Source organism: Oreochromis aureus, linkage group 7, assembly GCF_013358895.1.
Source record: "Oreochromis aureus strain Israel breed Guangdong linkage group 7, ZZ_aureus, whole genome shotgun sequence".
Classification (NCBI taxonomy): Eukaryota; Metazoa; Chordata; class Actinopteri; order Cichliformes; family Cichlidae; genus Oreochromis; species Oreochromis aureus.
Genome location: NC_052948.1, coordinates 23,137,081 through 23,152,498, shown reverse-complemented (window position 1 = coordinate 23,152,498; position 15,418 = coordinate 23,137,081). Strand labels below are relative to the sequence as shown.

The window sequence follows — 15,418 nt, the reverse complement described above, 5'->3', positions numbered from 1 at the left end:
TAAATTCCTCTGATGCATTTATTGGAGTACGAATGTGTGTGAATGTTAGATAGAAAGCACTTAGGTGTAGAAAAGAGTGCTAGTATGAATGGGTATGAATGGGTGGCATGTCGTATAGAGCGCATTCAGGGCTAAAGTAGAGTAGAAAAGTGCTATATAGGAACCAGTCTGTTTAACAGGCACAGCGGCAAATCTAAAACAGAATGGCTGAAAAAGAAAAGTCACAGTCCAGACTTAAACCTGATGAAATATGATATTGAGAGCTTAAGAGAGCTGTGCATATCCAAATACCTGCAAACCTCAATGAACTAAAGCAATGCGACTGATAAAAGACATAGTTTGGATGTCATTCAGTGAACATTATTAGTGGTAATGAGCCGCTCTAGATAAGAGCCAGTAGGGGGCTTATACACCTGCTAGTCAGTCAGGTTTTTATCATCCATTCACATGGAGGACCACTAACAGCAGCACAGGCAGACTCCAGAGTCCTGCTAAACATTCTCCTGAGACTGTTAATGTCAAAGAGCAACTTGATAAAGCAGATAACTGTTTTGTTTTGAGCATTTCCTTCTCCACCTTTTCACACTTTTTCACTAAAAGGATGAGCGCACTTTGCCATCATCGCTGATCAAAGTACAATTAATAAGTCCAGTGCTGTTTTATTTATATAGCAGTAATTCACCATAACAATCCTCTCAAAGTGTGTTCTATGGTACAGTAAAGATCCTACAGAGACAACCACAGAGCTCAAGAATCAATACAGTTATTCACAGATTGTATATAGCATGCAGTCTGGGCTCTTAATAGAGAAATATATTCCAGAAAGGATTCACATTATTGGTGCTAAAAGTCATGTACTACATATGTGTTATTAAACACAAATAAACATGTTTCAGTGAATAGACTAAACTATTTTTCTTTCCTTTATCTCAGTGATGAGGACAACAGTTTAATCAGGTGTATGTCAGTCACTGTAGATCACTGGCCATATCTGACTCTGTTTTATCTCTAGATAAAAGCACTAAACAGTCAGATTTATAGTGTTTGAAACAACACAGTATAATCCAAACAACTTGGATCTTGAAGAACTTTTAAACTTTAATTTTGGTGAGCTCGCTGCTATTTTGACACCTTTTGTCCACGACAATACTGATTACTGTTTAGGTTTTTTAAATTATTTTATTATTAGTTATACTTATGTTATTTTATGTATTTATTTATTGTTATTTTGACTAATAAATACTACAGCAGACATTCAGTAAGTTTTTAAAAAAAAATCCAGATCATTCTTGAATGTATGGAGTGGGGGGGAAATGATAGGGAACGATTTACTTTATAGACTAAACTTATTTTAATATTTATTCAAAATAAACTTATTATTTATTTTGAATCTTTTCCAAACAAGTTTCAGAAGTCAGTAAATGTTGTGTACGCCTAATATTTATTTATTTATTTAATTGTTTGTTTGTTTATCATTAATCTTATTATTATTACTAACGCAAACGACTGACGTAAGGTCGTCACACTCCAACGTCATGAAGCCGCGCCAGTGTTGTTGTACCAAGACAAACAGAAGCTAAAAGCGAAGCTAGTAGTGAAATTTGGATGGTGCCTCCTACGTGGACTCTGCACTGTTTGGTAAGAAGCACCTACATGTCACAGTTGCAGTAGAGGATCATACTTATCCCATTTTTATTTATTTATTTTCTACGTTTCGCTTCTTCTGGTATTGGTTAAGTTTCAAGCAAAGTAATGCAGCTAGTTGTTAGCAGAGTGCTCCTCAGTAATATTACGCTGTTACTACAGTTGTGAAGTTTAAACTGAGGTTTACTGTCTGGAGAGGTCTACAACTCTGCAGCTATAAGTACTTTCGAAGCAGGAGCGCTGCTGCTATTCGGTTCTTACGTTGAAGTCTAAAATAAACGCCCATGTTGTTAGCGCCGCTGGATGTTGATGCTAATTTAGCTAATACAGCAGAGCTGCTGCCCCTGCGTGTCAAACCTCTCCGTGAGGTTTGACACATCGATATGTTCTATGTATGCATGCAGCCACAGGAAGTCTCGGGGTAGTTTGTGGGAGAGGATGAGTTTGTTATTATCTGAAGTGTTTTTAATTATCTAGTCGTGTTTTAATAATATTCTGGCCCTTTCCAACTAAGTTTTAAAGGGATTACTAGTGTAATAGTAACGTTTTAAGACGAGCAAATGCAAAAATAAAAAATCAAAGGCCGGGGTGAACAACTATAACAGTAAAGTACACAAGAGAATTCAGTTACAAGCAATACACAAACCATTGTGAAACCATATGTGATGATGAAAGGAAAAACGCAAAAGACAAACAATATCATGTGAAAGCAATTTGATAAACGTGTTTCTTAGAACGCCTGGATGCATAGATTTAAGCCAGAAATGTGGGATGGCCAAGAGAGCCCAGCTGTGAAGCTAAGGCTGCAAACCGGCTCATTTGGGGCCAATATCTCTGTTAGGAAGCTAGGACCCAAACGTGCTTTAAAAGTCAGCTCTAAAATGTACAGAGAGCCAGTAGAGAAAAGCAAAGACTTTGGTGATGTGACACTGTCCACTAAGAAGCTGAGCTGTTGCATTCTGAACCGGTTGAATGTGAGAGGGTGACCTTTAATTAATCCCAGAAAGAAAGATACACTTCTTTATCTTGGTCCTATGCCTTTTGCTCTTTTTGAAATTTTGGTTTGTTAAATTCTGGGTTTTGTTATGCTTCATGTACTTGCCATATTTTCTTAGGCCTACGATCATCTGTGCCACAGCATAAATTTTTAATGAATGCACGCTTCATTTTTGTATGTTTTTACTATATTTTGTATGTCTTTCTTGAACTAAAATATTAATCTAAGGCACTAATAATTTAAGGTAATCATTTCCCACCAGGTTTGGAAGAACTGAATGAGGTGCTGCCTTTTGCCTCTGCTCTTGTGTGAGTTCTACTGCTGCCGGGATGGGTCAGCAGATCTCAGGTCAGGCGGTGATGAACCATCTGCCTGAGAAGCTGGTGAAACATGCCGGATTGGTTCGTGACAGTGGCTACCTAAGCTACGAGGAGTTTCTAGCAAGAGTGGCTGAACTTAATGACGTGTAAGTCTGTTAAAGATGATTAGCTTTCCAGTACAACAAATAGCTTTTCTTTAAGACAAACAGTTTTTGTGCAGAATGGATAGGTGGAGAAACTTGACCTATTTCACAAAGTGTACCTTTGGGCTAGTTTTACATAGACTCTTCAGATTGAGTGCTGGCATCAGTACTTTTATGGCATATGGGATTTGGCCTTCCTTATTCCCCCAGCATTAGACACAGTTCTGCCAGTTTACCTTTAGCTTACAAACTCCTAGAGGTAATAGCTGCAAGGCATGATAATGCAGCAGAAGGTGGAGTAGAGAAAGTTTTTGTTATAGCATTTCCGAAAAAAAGATAAATGTGACAACAAAATAAACAGCACAGCGCAGTGTTATTGATGAAAATAATCATTTAAAACAACTGGAAAAGAAGGAGCAATGAAAACATGTTTTTTAACATTCATCATGATGAGAAAAAGATCAAAAATCTGCGTGGTTCATGGAGGATGTTTGGAATGGTTTATGGAGATAAACATAACCTCTCCCCTCTCTCCTACGTCTCTCTCAGTACGGCCAAGCTAGCTGCTGGACAGCAGAAGCACCTGCTGTTTGAGGTGCAGCCAGGATCTGATGCTACAGCCTTGTGGAAAGTGGCTGTCAGGGTTGTGTGTACCAAGGTGAGACCAAAGAGCCTTCCCCACATGCCAACAGAGGCATCTGCCCACACATTTATGACAGAGAGGGACAGATGTGAGTGAAACCATACTCCTATAAATTGTGTTTATATGTGGAAACCGTGCCCTGAGGGATATCCTGGGATGTCTTCAAGTGTTAAAACCAATTTATTGTTTGGAAATGGACTCCTATCAGAATGATGTTTACTATTTCACAAAAATCGAGCCCTTTCTGGGGATCATAATAATATTACAGGGTAGGTGAGGGTAATAGATCTCTGGTAGTTTAACTCATTGTTCCATGTGGGTTTTTAACTTTCAACGTAATGTAACTCTGCCACTGACCAGGCCAAACAAAAATAGAAAGTTTTTGTTTCTTCATAATTAATATGAAGAAACAAAAAGTTGTGTATGTAGTTGGTTCCATTTGTTTGTGTCTGTTAGATGTCAATTGTCCGCAGTTTCCAAGATATCATTTTCAAATTTTGTGTGATGGTAGATACTAATAACAACTTGAGTCATAACATGACACCATAAAGTTCCACAAAATCACATACTGCATGAACAGATGTTAAAATCTCATGTTTTTACAGGTTATAGAAGCTAAAAGATGTCAGCCAATTCTGCTCCAATCATATGGTTAAGATAATAAAATGCACAATTATAGTATGTAATGCTTCAAGGTCAAAGATTAGAATCACATGAATTAGGAAAAAGTTTCCATCGGATCATTTCCAGATTCTAAAGCAGTATAATAATCATTGAGTAGCATAAGCACTTCCTTTCTTTGAACTCTTTAAAACATTATTTTTTAATACATTATAATCATAATGAACAACAAGATTAATATGCTACACTAGATTTCCATATTAACAATGCTCACATCATCACAAATGATCTATGAGAACTACTTACATCAGCACGTTGTCATGAAAACGTCGCAGTTTTAGTATAACCTTTGCCCTTTGGTGGGAGTTGCTCTGTGAGTGCTCTTGTGATTGCCTTTGCTTCCTCCCAGATCAATAAGGAGAATGGCATGGTTGAAGCATCGCGGATCATGAACCTGTATCAGTTCATCCAACTCTATCGTGACATCACCAGCCAGGCAGCCGAAGTGTTGTCTGTAGAGGGTGCCACTAAGGGTCCCTCAACCGAGCTTCCCTCCACTGACTCCTGCCAGGCCAGCATGTGGATGGGCAGGTCAGTTACCAGGAAATGGACAGCTGTGATATAAAGTGCACACACAACAATTAGATTATCATGACGTTTTTTAATAGTGAAGATGGAAAGGGATTATGGGAAAAGAGTGGTACAACATGCAGCAGAGGTCTTTGTTCAGTGAATGCACTCACTCGTAATCACTGCCAGATTTTGAAGGAGAGTTTTGCTAAAACAGACCTGAAAAAATAATGGATATTTGACTTTTATTTGTCTGCTGAACAGTAATGATGTTTGTGAACATATGTGCTATAAAAAATGTTACACTTGTGCAAATATCAATGCTGCGTTTCCAGCTTTAGCCTCCAAGTGCCCAAAACGTAGTTAATGCAGTTTTTCCCTGCTCAGCACAGGTGTTACTGCTGCAATACTACAGAAAATGTTTTTTTTAATGTCCCACCATCTGCATGAATTATATATTTTTAAGGGTTTTTCTTTACAGCTGAATGATTCCTCATTCTGTAAAGTTGAGGGGGGCAGTGACTGATGGGTCATTTTAAGGCTTTTACACATTTTTATAACCCTGAGAGATATTTATCCTCAGGCAAAACCTGAGCGTAAAGGAGTGTTTCTAAAAATTTTTAGAAACACTTCTTATGCGTTTTGTTTTCATTTCTAAAAAATGAAAATAAAGTGTGCCTTGTGCTAAAGAAAATGAAGACATGGTTTTCCCCTCTTCTGTATACATTTCCATGCAGAGTGAAGCAGCTGACTGATGAGGAGGAGTGTTGCATCTGCATGGATGGAAAATCTGACCTCATCCTGCCTTGTGCACATAGCTTCTGTCAGAAATGCATTGATAAATGGTGAGATAATCAAATAAGCTTGAATTATTTGAATTAATCTATAGCGTTGTAAAACATTAAATTACACACCCTCTTCTGTTTCTGTAGGAGTGGCCAGAGCCGAAATTGCCCAATCTGCCGTCTGCAAGTGACTGCTGCCAACGAATCGTGGGTAATGTCTGATATCCCCACAGAGGATGACATAGCCGGCTACATCCTCAACCTGGCTGATGAGGCGGGCCACCCACACAGGCCTTAACATGCAGAATACTGAGCCAAGTAGATAGCAAAGGGAAATATACCCACTTCAGTAGCCTTTACATACTGAAACACAAAACACCACTTTCACTGAGAGGTTTCCTTTTTTTTCCCCCCTAAAGAGCAAAACAGAAAAGAATCCAGCAGGTTTTTTCTCTTTATATTCTCTGTGACAGCTTCTGAAAATGAAAATCTCCTCTTTTAAGTCCTAAAAATCCCAGGATGCTTTTTGAAACCAGAGTATTGTTGATGTAGTACTTTATGGAGTTTTGTGATATGTTGTTTGAAGTGAAACAAAAAAGTTGTATTTGTATATTACAATAAATTGTAACATTTTAATGGAACCCAGAATAACCAAATGTTGCTTAAAGTACTACTGAAGAAGAGGTGGTTGGGGTTAACTAGGCACTTTATAAAACAAATGCTGATATATGTTGACATTGCCTTCCTTTGATATGAATGAGAGGGACACAGTTGCACTTTCTTGTAAAGTTTGATAAGTATGACTCATTCATATCATTTAAATCATCACTTTGACATTTTGGGAAACTGTCTTGTCTTGCAGTTAGATTATCCTCAAAAAAAGACTGAAAACAAGGAGAAAGGGCCGGCTGTAGCCAGTGTTATTAAATCATCTTTTAATATGTTATATTTAATTATATCTCATTTGTTTAATATGTGAAAAATAGAGAAGTTTAAAGGTGAATTTTTGCTGTAGACTGATTCATGGCTAAGTTGCTTCATGAAGTCCCTGCAGGACTGTTTTCAACTTTTGGACAGCATCAGGCTCTTTTCATTCTGTTTGCAGTCTCTGTGCTAAATTTGGGAACTGACTCTGGCCTTGCGGTGAACATACAGACAGTAAATTAGTATTGATCAAATCTTAAACCTCTGGCAAAGAGCAAATAAGCATTATTTCCCAAAATGTCCTATTCTTCCTTCATGTGCAAATCCAAGACACCAAACATACTTGTCGTATTTGCCAGGGCTTCTGGACAAGCAGTAAAGTGAAAATTTATGTTCCATCTATAAAGCCGTTTGGATGTCTGTGCAATGTATCCCTGCATGTTTGTACCCCACATGACATGGACCATGAGCTGTGTTATGCGAATCTGTACTAAAATCCTGTTCTGGTGCAGTTCAGGACACAGGACTGAAGAGTCTCGTGTGATTTTAATGACTTGGCTCGTTGTGGTGTCTTAACTGTTGTAAATCACCTTTGCCTGTCACATAAGCTGTTCTCCTCTCTTTACTTTTATGATTTTTTTCTAATTGTTTTTCTCTCATCTTTATTTACACTATTTTATTATGAATTCTGTAGAAATCTTTTAGTTTGCACTCCCAAGACTGCACTCTGTGCTTTGACGTGACTGTAATTAAAAGCAACTTAATGATTGAGAGAGGGGCAGCTTGTAGGGGAACAGTGAAGTAAAATCACTGAAATTGTGTTTTGTTTTTTGTTTCCCCCTGGGTCTAACCGATCCCTAGTGGCACTTTCAGTTTAAGTTGACATAACTGTGACACTCGAAGTGGATTCTTCCAGAAATATTTTATTAAATGTGAATATGTATGAACCTTATAGATTTCAATTCTGTTTTACTCAAATCCAATTCTTCACTTAAAATTGTATTAAAGAAATGACTTATTTAGATCTTTGTTGTGTGAAGTTCAGTGAATTCTTCAGTTTAGCATTTTTTCACGTTTATTTTAGCAATTTATTTCATATATGAGTCTATAGTTTTGCAATTTTCAGTAATATTTCAGTTCTGTTCATTTTGTTTATCTATCAAATGACATTTTGACACCTCACTTCTCTGGGTGTTTGTGCGTAGTTGATGAAGATGATTATATCTGTCTTCATAAATGTTATTTTGGAACTTTAATCCTTTCATTCAAGCTGAAATCTACACACCCCAGAGATGTGCAGCAGTAAGAGAAGTCTTTTACAAGCTCTTTAGCGAACTGTGTGTGATGTTGTTGCATGACTGCATGGTCCATTCAGAAAAATGTCAAAGAAAGTTTTCAAGATTTACATTATAAAGATTATGAACATATCTATATAAACCTATTTCATATTTTTAAACATGCCCTAAAAACATAAACTGCTGTGTAATGTGATGTTGCAACCATAAGATGGTAGCATTATCCTGTATTTCTTCTGGGGTCCTGGCATGGTACAGACATTGTATTTGTTATAGTGAATGAAGGGAGGTGTAATAACAGAAGCATTCTTACTGTATTATCCTTAATAAAGAGATACTCACTTTTTTGCACTTTATGACTGTTGAATTGAACGTTTTTACAACTTTTGTTAATAAGTTGTATAATATGCAATAAACTGTATAAACTACATATTTATACAGCTTATTCTGTTTGGAAACAAGATTTTCTTTGGAAATAAAAGCCTAAATGATGTAGCCTACTGTATCAGACTGGTGTTAAGATGTAAAGGAAAAAATCATAAATGCTTAATCTTATGAGTTTTACATGGCTAACATTGGCATTGTTTTACAGGTTTGAACATGTAAACTCAATGGCGGTGTGGGACATTTCATTTTAAAATAAAAAAAGAGTGAAACCTAGTTGTTCATGTGGTTTACATGTTAACCATACCCCTCCGCAAATCGTTACCTTATCGTGGTGGAGTGGTTTGTGTGTCCCAGGGATTCCAGGGGATATTTTGTCCGGGGGCTTTTTCCCCCTGGTAGGGCTTCTCGCTGAGGCAGTTAAACAATTCCAGACCCAGAGTCTGACAGAGCACCTTGGGTGGATGAGGTCCGCCCTGAGTTCCTGAAGACTGGATGTTGTAGGACTGTCTTGGTTGACATGCCTCTACAATGTTGCGTGGAGATCAGGGGCGGTACCTCTGGATTGGAAGACCAGGATGGTGGTTCCCATGTTTACCGGACTGAAGGGTGTGTTCCAACTATAGGAGGGATCACACTCCTCAGCCTCCCTGGGAAAGTCTATGCCAGGGTGCTGGAAAGGAGAGTTCGTCTGTTAGTCGGATACAGGAGGAACAATGCTGTTTTCGTCCTCGTCGTGGAACACTGGACCAGCTCTTCATCCTCTCAAGGATACTTGAGGGTGCATGAGAGTTTGCCCAACCAGTCTATATGTGTTTTGTGGACCCTGAGAAGGCATTCGACAGTGTCCCTCTGAGTCTCCTGTGGGAGGTGCTTGGGGAGCATGCAGTGTCTGGCCCATTGTTACGGGCAATTTGATCCTTATATAACCGTTACAAGAGCTTGGTCTGCATAGCCGGCAATAAGTCGAACTTGTTCCCGGTGGGTGAAGCACTCCACCAGAGCTCCCCTTTGTGACCGATTCTGTTCATAATTTTTATATACAGAATTTCTAGGTGTAGCCAAGTGGTGGAAGGCTGTGGTGATGTGGTTCTGTTGGCTTCATCAGGTGATGGTCTCCAGCTTGCACCGGAACGGTTTGCAGCCGAGTGTGAAGCGGTGGGAATGAGGATCGGCACCTTCAAATCTGAAAAGGGTGGAGTACCCACTCTGAGTCAGGAACGAGTTCCTGCCCCAAGTTGAGTAGTTTAAGTATCTCAGGGCCTTGTTCACGAGTGACAGGAGAAGGGAACAGGAGATGGACAGACAGATTGGTACTGCACCTGCAGTGATGTAGATGTTGTACTGGTCCATTGTGGTGAAGAGAGAGCTGAATGTAAAAGCGAAGCTCTCAATTTACCGGTCGATCTATGTTCCCACCCTCACTTGTGGTCATGAGGTGTGGGTAGTGACCGAAAGAACAAGATCGTGGATACAAGCGGTGGCAATGGGGTTCCTACGAAGGGGGGCTGGCCTCTCCCTTAAAGATAGGGTGAGAAGTTCAGCCATCCAGGAGGGGCTCAGAGTAGAGCTGCTGCTCCTCCACATCGAAAAGAGCCAGTTGAGGTGGTTCGGGCATCTGATAAGGATGCCTTCTGGATGGCTTCCAGGCATGTCCCACCAGGAGAAGGCCCCGGGGCACACCCAGGACATGCTGGAGAGATTATCTTGGGGCTGGCCTGGGAACACCTTGGTGGCCCTCCTGATAAGCTGGAGGAGGTGGCCGGGGAGAGGGAGGTCTGGCCTTCTCTGCTTAGGTTGCTGCCCCCGCAAGCTGGCCCTGGATAAGCCGAAGAAGATGGATGGGGACAAAAAATGGTAAAAAAAAAAAACTGGCAACTGCCAGTGCTACCCCTCAGCCTCCTACTAGACTACTTTGCCTTGTTCTCAAGTTACTGCATTCACAAGATTCTCTGACTTTGAGGTCAAGGTCACTGAGATTCAAATTTATCCAATATTTTTAGTTGTTGCACCTGTGGTATCAATTTGAAGCTCTTACATCACCTTATTTTTAGGTTATCATATTCATAAGATTTTCATAAAACTTGACCTTTGACCTTAACCTTGAGGTCGAAGTCACTGAGATTCTAACTCATCTGATTTGTGTGTGCAGAGTGATAACAATACCCCATCACAGCTTTTATGGAGGTAAAGACACAGTGAAGCCAAGGATTATTGAGAATTCAAATTGCAATACCTTTAATACCTACAGCATGTTCCAATTGCTGTAATAAACTATTGCTAACAGTACCAAATGCTCTACTGAGGTCTAGCAGGACAAGCACAGAAATGAGTCCACTGTCAGAGGCCATAAGAAGATCATTTGTAACCTCCACTAACATTGTTTCTGTAAATAATTAGTTAGCTGTTTTACAGCCCATCTTTCAAGAATTTTGCATTTCTCATGAGATATGTTGTGACAGCTAGGATTTGCACCAGGAACTTCATTGCTCTGAGGCAACAGTGCTAATCACTTCACCACCACAGTGTCCTGCTTCAGATGTTCCTGTGTCAAGGCACTCTCTGACTTCTGTATAACCTTTGTTCCTTATGTGTGCCATGTGTGATCACTCCTATGCTGTTTTACTATGACTGCTCAAAGACCAGCATGTATCTGTTTTTGCAGTAAGTCACTGCAAGTCACAAATCTTTGGCTTTTTATAAGATGTAATTAGTTACAGATATAGCTATTATTAACCTGTGACCATTAAAGTGCTGCAAATAACTGGCTTACCAAATGGCTCGGGTAAATACGTTAGAGCAGCGGTCCCCAACCATTTTTGCCCCACGGACCGGTTTATGCCCGACAATATTTTCACAGACCGGCCTTTAAGGTGTCGCGGATAAATACAACAAAATAAAACTAGTACCGGTACCGAAAAAAAGAAGATTTATTCATAACACACGTGAAAAGACCCAGGAAAACCGAGTTAACGATGAAAACGATAACAAAATAACGCTGAAAACCGATAAAAACCCTGAAAACCACACATTTCACACCTGAGCCTCAACTCTCGCGGCCCGGTACCAAACGACTCACGGACCGGTACCGGTCCGAGGCCCGGGGGTTGGGGACCGCTGCGTTAGAGGGTTACCTAGGCAACCGGAAACTTTGCTAGACCAACCGCCAGCTTCATCCTCCACTTGGAAAAAATTCTGCCTCTGTTGGTTTGCGAGTGTTACTGGTGCTTTTAACATAACACCGGGATGGGTCAGCAGATCTCAGGTCAGGGAGTTATGAACCAGCTCCGTCAGAAGCTGGAGAAATGTTTAGAACTGGTTCGTGACAGTCGCTACCTAACTTACGAGGAGTTCCTGGGAAGACTGGCTGAACTTAATGACATGTAAGTGACAGTTCGTTAAAGACAGCTTTAGAGAACAGCAAGTGGCTTTTCTTTAACATAAAACAGTTTTGTGCAGAATGAACAGGCGGAGAAACTTAACCTAGTTCAAAAGTGTACCTTTGGGCTGATTTTACGTAGACTCTTCAATTTGAGAGCTAGCTTCAGTGCTTTTATGATATCTGGGATTTGACCTTCCTTATTTTCTAGCATTACACACATTTCTGCTAGTTTACTAGCTAGGTTTTCTAGCTTACAAGCTCCTGGAGGTAATAACTGCAAGACAAGATAGTGCAGCTGAAGGTGAAATAAACACACAAAATGAACAGCACAAAGCAGTGTTGTTAAGTATTAGTAATGAAAATACATTTTTGAAATTCAGCATGATGAAAAATTAATGCAAAAATTCTGTTATGAATATTATGACACTGCTTTGTCATTTGGCTGAATGGTTTATGGAGAGAAACATAACCTCTTCCCCTCTCTCCTTCTTCTCTCTCAGTACTGCTGAACAGCAGAACGACCTGCTGTTTGAAGTGCAGCCAGGATCTGATGCTACAGCCTTGTGGAAGGTGGCTGTCAGGGTTGTGTGTACCAAGGTGAGACCAAAGAGCCTTCCCCACATGCCAACAGAGGCATCTGCACACACATTTATGACAGAGAGGGACAGATGTGAGTGAAACCATACTCCTGTAAAATGTTTATATGTGGAAACTGTGTGCTAAGGGATAGCCAAGGGGAAAGGTAATTTTAACATCAGCCTACTGCCCCTAGAGAAATACATTCTGTAACAGATTGCTGATAGCATCTATCAACTGGTAGCTTGGATTAAAAAACCCTGCTGGGCTTGAGAAGCTGGTCATTGGTGGGTTATAGCCAGGTATTTTAGCACAGTGTAAGACTGAAACTGCATGCATTACCAGTCATTAAGTCACATGATTGCCTTTTCTTCCTCACAGATCAGTAAGGAGAATGGCATGGTGGAAGCGTCGCAGATCATGAACCTGTATCAGTTCATCAAGCTGTACCATGACATCACCAGCCAGGCAACTGAGGTGCCGTCTGCAAAGAGCCCCTCTACTGAGCTTCCCGCCACTTACTCCTGCCAGGCCAGCAGGTCAGGCAGCCATGACATAAAGCATACATTTTATAGCACATTCAACAATTATAAGTACTTTTATGACTTTATTTGATAGTGACAATGGACAAGAAATAGGGGGAAAGAGAGCATGGGAACAATATACAGCAAAGGTCATTGCAGCCAAATCAAAGTGGGACCTCACTACCTGGGCATGTTTGTGGTCTAAAAACTTAGCTGTTGGGTTACCATTTTAAAAAGCTGTTTAAAAGGTTTCAGCTAAAGCTTTTCTGGACAATTTAACCACAGGTTGGTCGTTGTTTTGTTTGGAACAAAAAAGAAAGAGTCCTTTATAGGCTTTAAAGGTTTTGGTGCCTCAGGACGAACATGTGTGATCCCCAGCTCCCACAGATTCTTATGCAACTGCATTCAGTCCCTTTGAATACACCCACTTGATCTTATATTTGCCAGCTGGGCAGTAATGATAATGTTTGAACATACGTGCCATTAAAACCATTACACTTGTGCTAATATCAAATGTTGTGTTTCCAGCCCAAATCTCCAAGCGGCCTAACAATGCAGTTAATGCATTTTTTCCTGCTCACCACAGGTGTCCCTGCTGTAAGACTGCAGAAATGCCCCACAATCTGCATAAATTATATAATTTCTTTGCAGCAGAGTGATTTCTCATCCAGAGGCAAAGCTAGGGGGCTGACTGATGGGTTGTGTTAAAACTTTCACACATTTTTAGAACACAGAGGGATATTATTTTCTCAGGTTAATCCCTTGATTGCAAACCCTCAGGATTTATCAGACATATTACTATTAAAAAAGGTAGAAAGCTAATTTAAGTTGCCTTCCTTTGTAGATAAATAATAAAACAGTTTATGTTTTCTCTGTATACAAGCAGCAATTGATGAATTGATGATGAAAAATTGTTACTGAAAAATCTAAACTTCCTGTTATTCACACACACACAGTAATTATTCCACACCCTCTTCTGTTTCTGTAGGAGTGGTCAGAGCCTAAGCGACCTAGCGTGTCATCTGCAAGTGACTGCTGCCAGCGAATCGTGGGTAATATCTGATCTTCAGAGACTACTTCCTTAATGTGACTAATAAGGGAGGCCACCCATACATGCTTTAAAATGTCGAATACTTACCTACGTAGATAGAAAATGGAGACATACCCACATAAGAAGAGCAAGATAGAAAAGAATCCAGCAGATTTCTTCTCTTCTCTTTCTTCTCTTTATATTCTTTGTGACTTTATATTCTTTGTTCTGAAAATGAAAATCTCTTCTTTTAAGTCCTAAAAATCCCAGGATGCTTTTTGAAACCAGTTTTGTGATATGTTGTTTGAAGTGAAAAATAAATATGTATTTGTATTTTACAATAAATTGTAACATTTTAATGGAACTCAGAATAACCAAATTTTGCTTACAATATTACTGAAGAAGAGGTGGTTGGGGTTAACTAGGCACTTTATAAAACAAATGCTGATACATGTTGACATTGCCTTCCTTCGATATGAATGAGAGGGACACAGTTGCACTTTCTTGTAAAGTTTGATAAGTATGACTCTCATTCATATCATTTAAATCATCACAGAAACAGACAGTTTGCTGTCCAGGGAAAGTCAGATGTCTGTAAATGTAGGACAGCAGTTAGATTATCCTCAAACAAAGACTGGAAACAAGGAGAAAGGGCCGGCTGTAGCCAGTGTTATTAAATCATCTTTTAATATGTTATATTTAATCATATCTAATTTGTTTAATACGACTGATTCATGGCTAAGTTGCTTCATGAAGTCCCTGCAGGACTGTTTTCAACTTTTGGACAGCATCAGGCTCTTTTCATTCTGTTTGCAGTCTCTGTGCTAAATTTGGGAACTGACCTTGCGGTGAACATACAGACAGTAAATTAGTATTGATCAAATCTTAAACCTCTGGCAAAGAGCAAATAAGCATTATTTCCCAAAATGTCCTATTCTTCCTTCATGTGCAAATCCAAGACACCAAACATACTTGTCGTATTTGCCAGGGCTTCTGGACAAGCAGTAAAGTGAAAATTTATGTTCCATCTATAAAGCCGTTTGGATGTCTGTGCAATGTATCCCTGCATGTTTGTACCCCACATGACATGGACCATGAGCTGTGTTATGCGAATCTGTACTAAAATCCTGTTCTGGTGTAGTTCAGGACGCAGGACTGAAGAGTCTCATGTGATTTTAATGACTTGGCTCGTTGTGGTGTGTTAACTGGTGTAAATCACCTTTGCCTGTCAGCTGTGCTGATTTGTCTAAAAGTGTTTACATTTATTTGTTAAGATGATTTTAATCTGACTGTTGTAGAAATCCTTTCCATCCATCCAAGTTGAAATCATATATAAGTTACAGTTAAGTTATGAGTTAAAATTGTTTTGTTTAAGTGGATTTAAAGTGTTGATTTTATTAAATGTAAATATGCAGTAGCATATCATAAAATGTTATCTGGCAATTTAATCCATTCATTCAAGTTGAGATTTTACAGGCTCAAGATGTGCAGCTCTTTCAGCAAGTTCTTCAGAAAACGGCATCTGATCTTGTGGTTGCTTGACTGTGTGGTCAGGTCAGCAAGTGTTCCAAAAAATTTTA

General features: G+C 39.5%; 2 protein-coding genes across 2 annotated transcripts; both read left to right on the top strand.

Moving 5' to 3' along the window:
• Nucleotides 1-1,508: 1,508 nt before the first annotated feature.
• On the top strand, nucleotides 1,509-8,298 carry LOC116313979 (RING finger protein 141). The gene is made up of 6 exons (XM_031731846.2): nucleotides 1,509-1,638; nucleotides 2,904-3,107; nucleotides 3,654-3,762; nucleotides 4,778-4,959; nucleotides 5,676-5,783; nucleotides 5,871-8,298. Exons 2-6 carry the CDS (start codon nucleotides 2,971-2,973, stop codon nucleotides 6,019-6,021), a joined length of 687 nt encoding a protein of 228 aa, XP_031587706.1. The 5' UTR covers nucleotides 1,509-1,638; nucleotides 2,904-2,970; the 3' UTR covers nucleotides 6,022-8,298.
• A 3,228-nt stretch (nucleotides 8,299-11,526) lies between these two features.
• LOC116313980 (RING finger protein 141-like) lies at nucleotides 11,527-14,197 on the top strand. Its single transcript, XM_031731847.2, has 4 exons — nucleotides 11,527-11,709; nucleotides 12,209-12,305; nucleotides 12,666-12,823; nucleotides 13,797-14,197. Exons 1-4 carry the CDS (start codon nucleotides 11,573-11,575, stop codon nucleotides 13,891-13,893), a joined length of 489 nt encoding a protein of 162 aa, XP_031587707.1. The 5' UTR covers nucleotides 11,527-11,572; the 3' UTR covers nucleotides 13,894-14,197.
• Nucleotides 14,198-15,418: the final 1,221 nt, after the last annotated feature.

Excerpts from the sequence above, each read along its gene's own strand:
- LOC116313979 (XM_031731846.2), top strand. The coding sequence starts at position 2,971 with ATGGGTCAGCAGATCTCAGGTCAGGCGGTGATGAACCATCTGCCTGAG. Across the intron at positions 3,108-3,653 it reads GTGGCTGAACTTAATGACGT|TACGGCCAAGCTAGCTGCTG; the intron begins GTAAGTCTGTTA and ends CGTCTCTCTCAG. Across the intron at positions 3,763-4,777 it reads TCAGGGTTGTGTGTACCAAG|ATCAATAAGGAGAATGGCAT; the intron begins GTGAGACCAAAG and ends GCTTCCTCCCAG.
- LOC116313980 (XM_031731847.2), top strand. The coding sequence starts at position 11,573 with ATGGGTCAGCAGATCTCAGGTCAGGGAGTTATGAACCAGCTCCGTCAG. Across the intron at positions 12,306-12,665 it reads TCAGGGTTGTGTGTACCAAG|ATCAGTAAGGAGAATGGCAT; the intron begins GTGAGACCAAAG and ends TCTTCCTCACAG. Across the intron at positions 12,824-13,796 it reads TACTCCTGCCAGGCCAGCAG|GAGTGGTCAGAGCCTAAGCG; the intron begins GTCAGGCAGCCA and ends CTGTTTCTGTAG.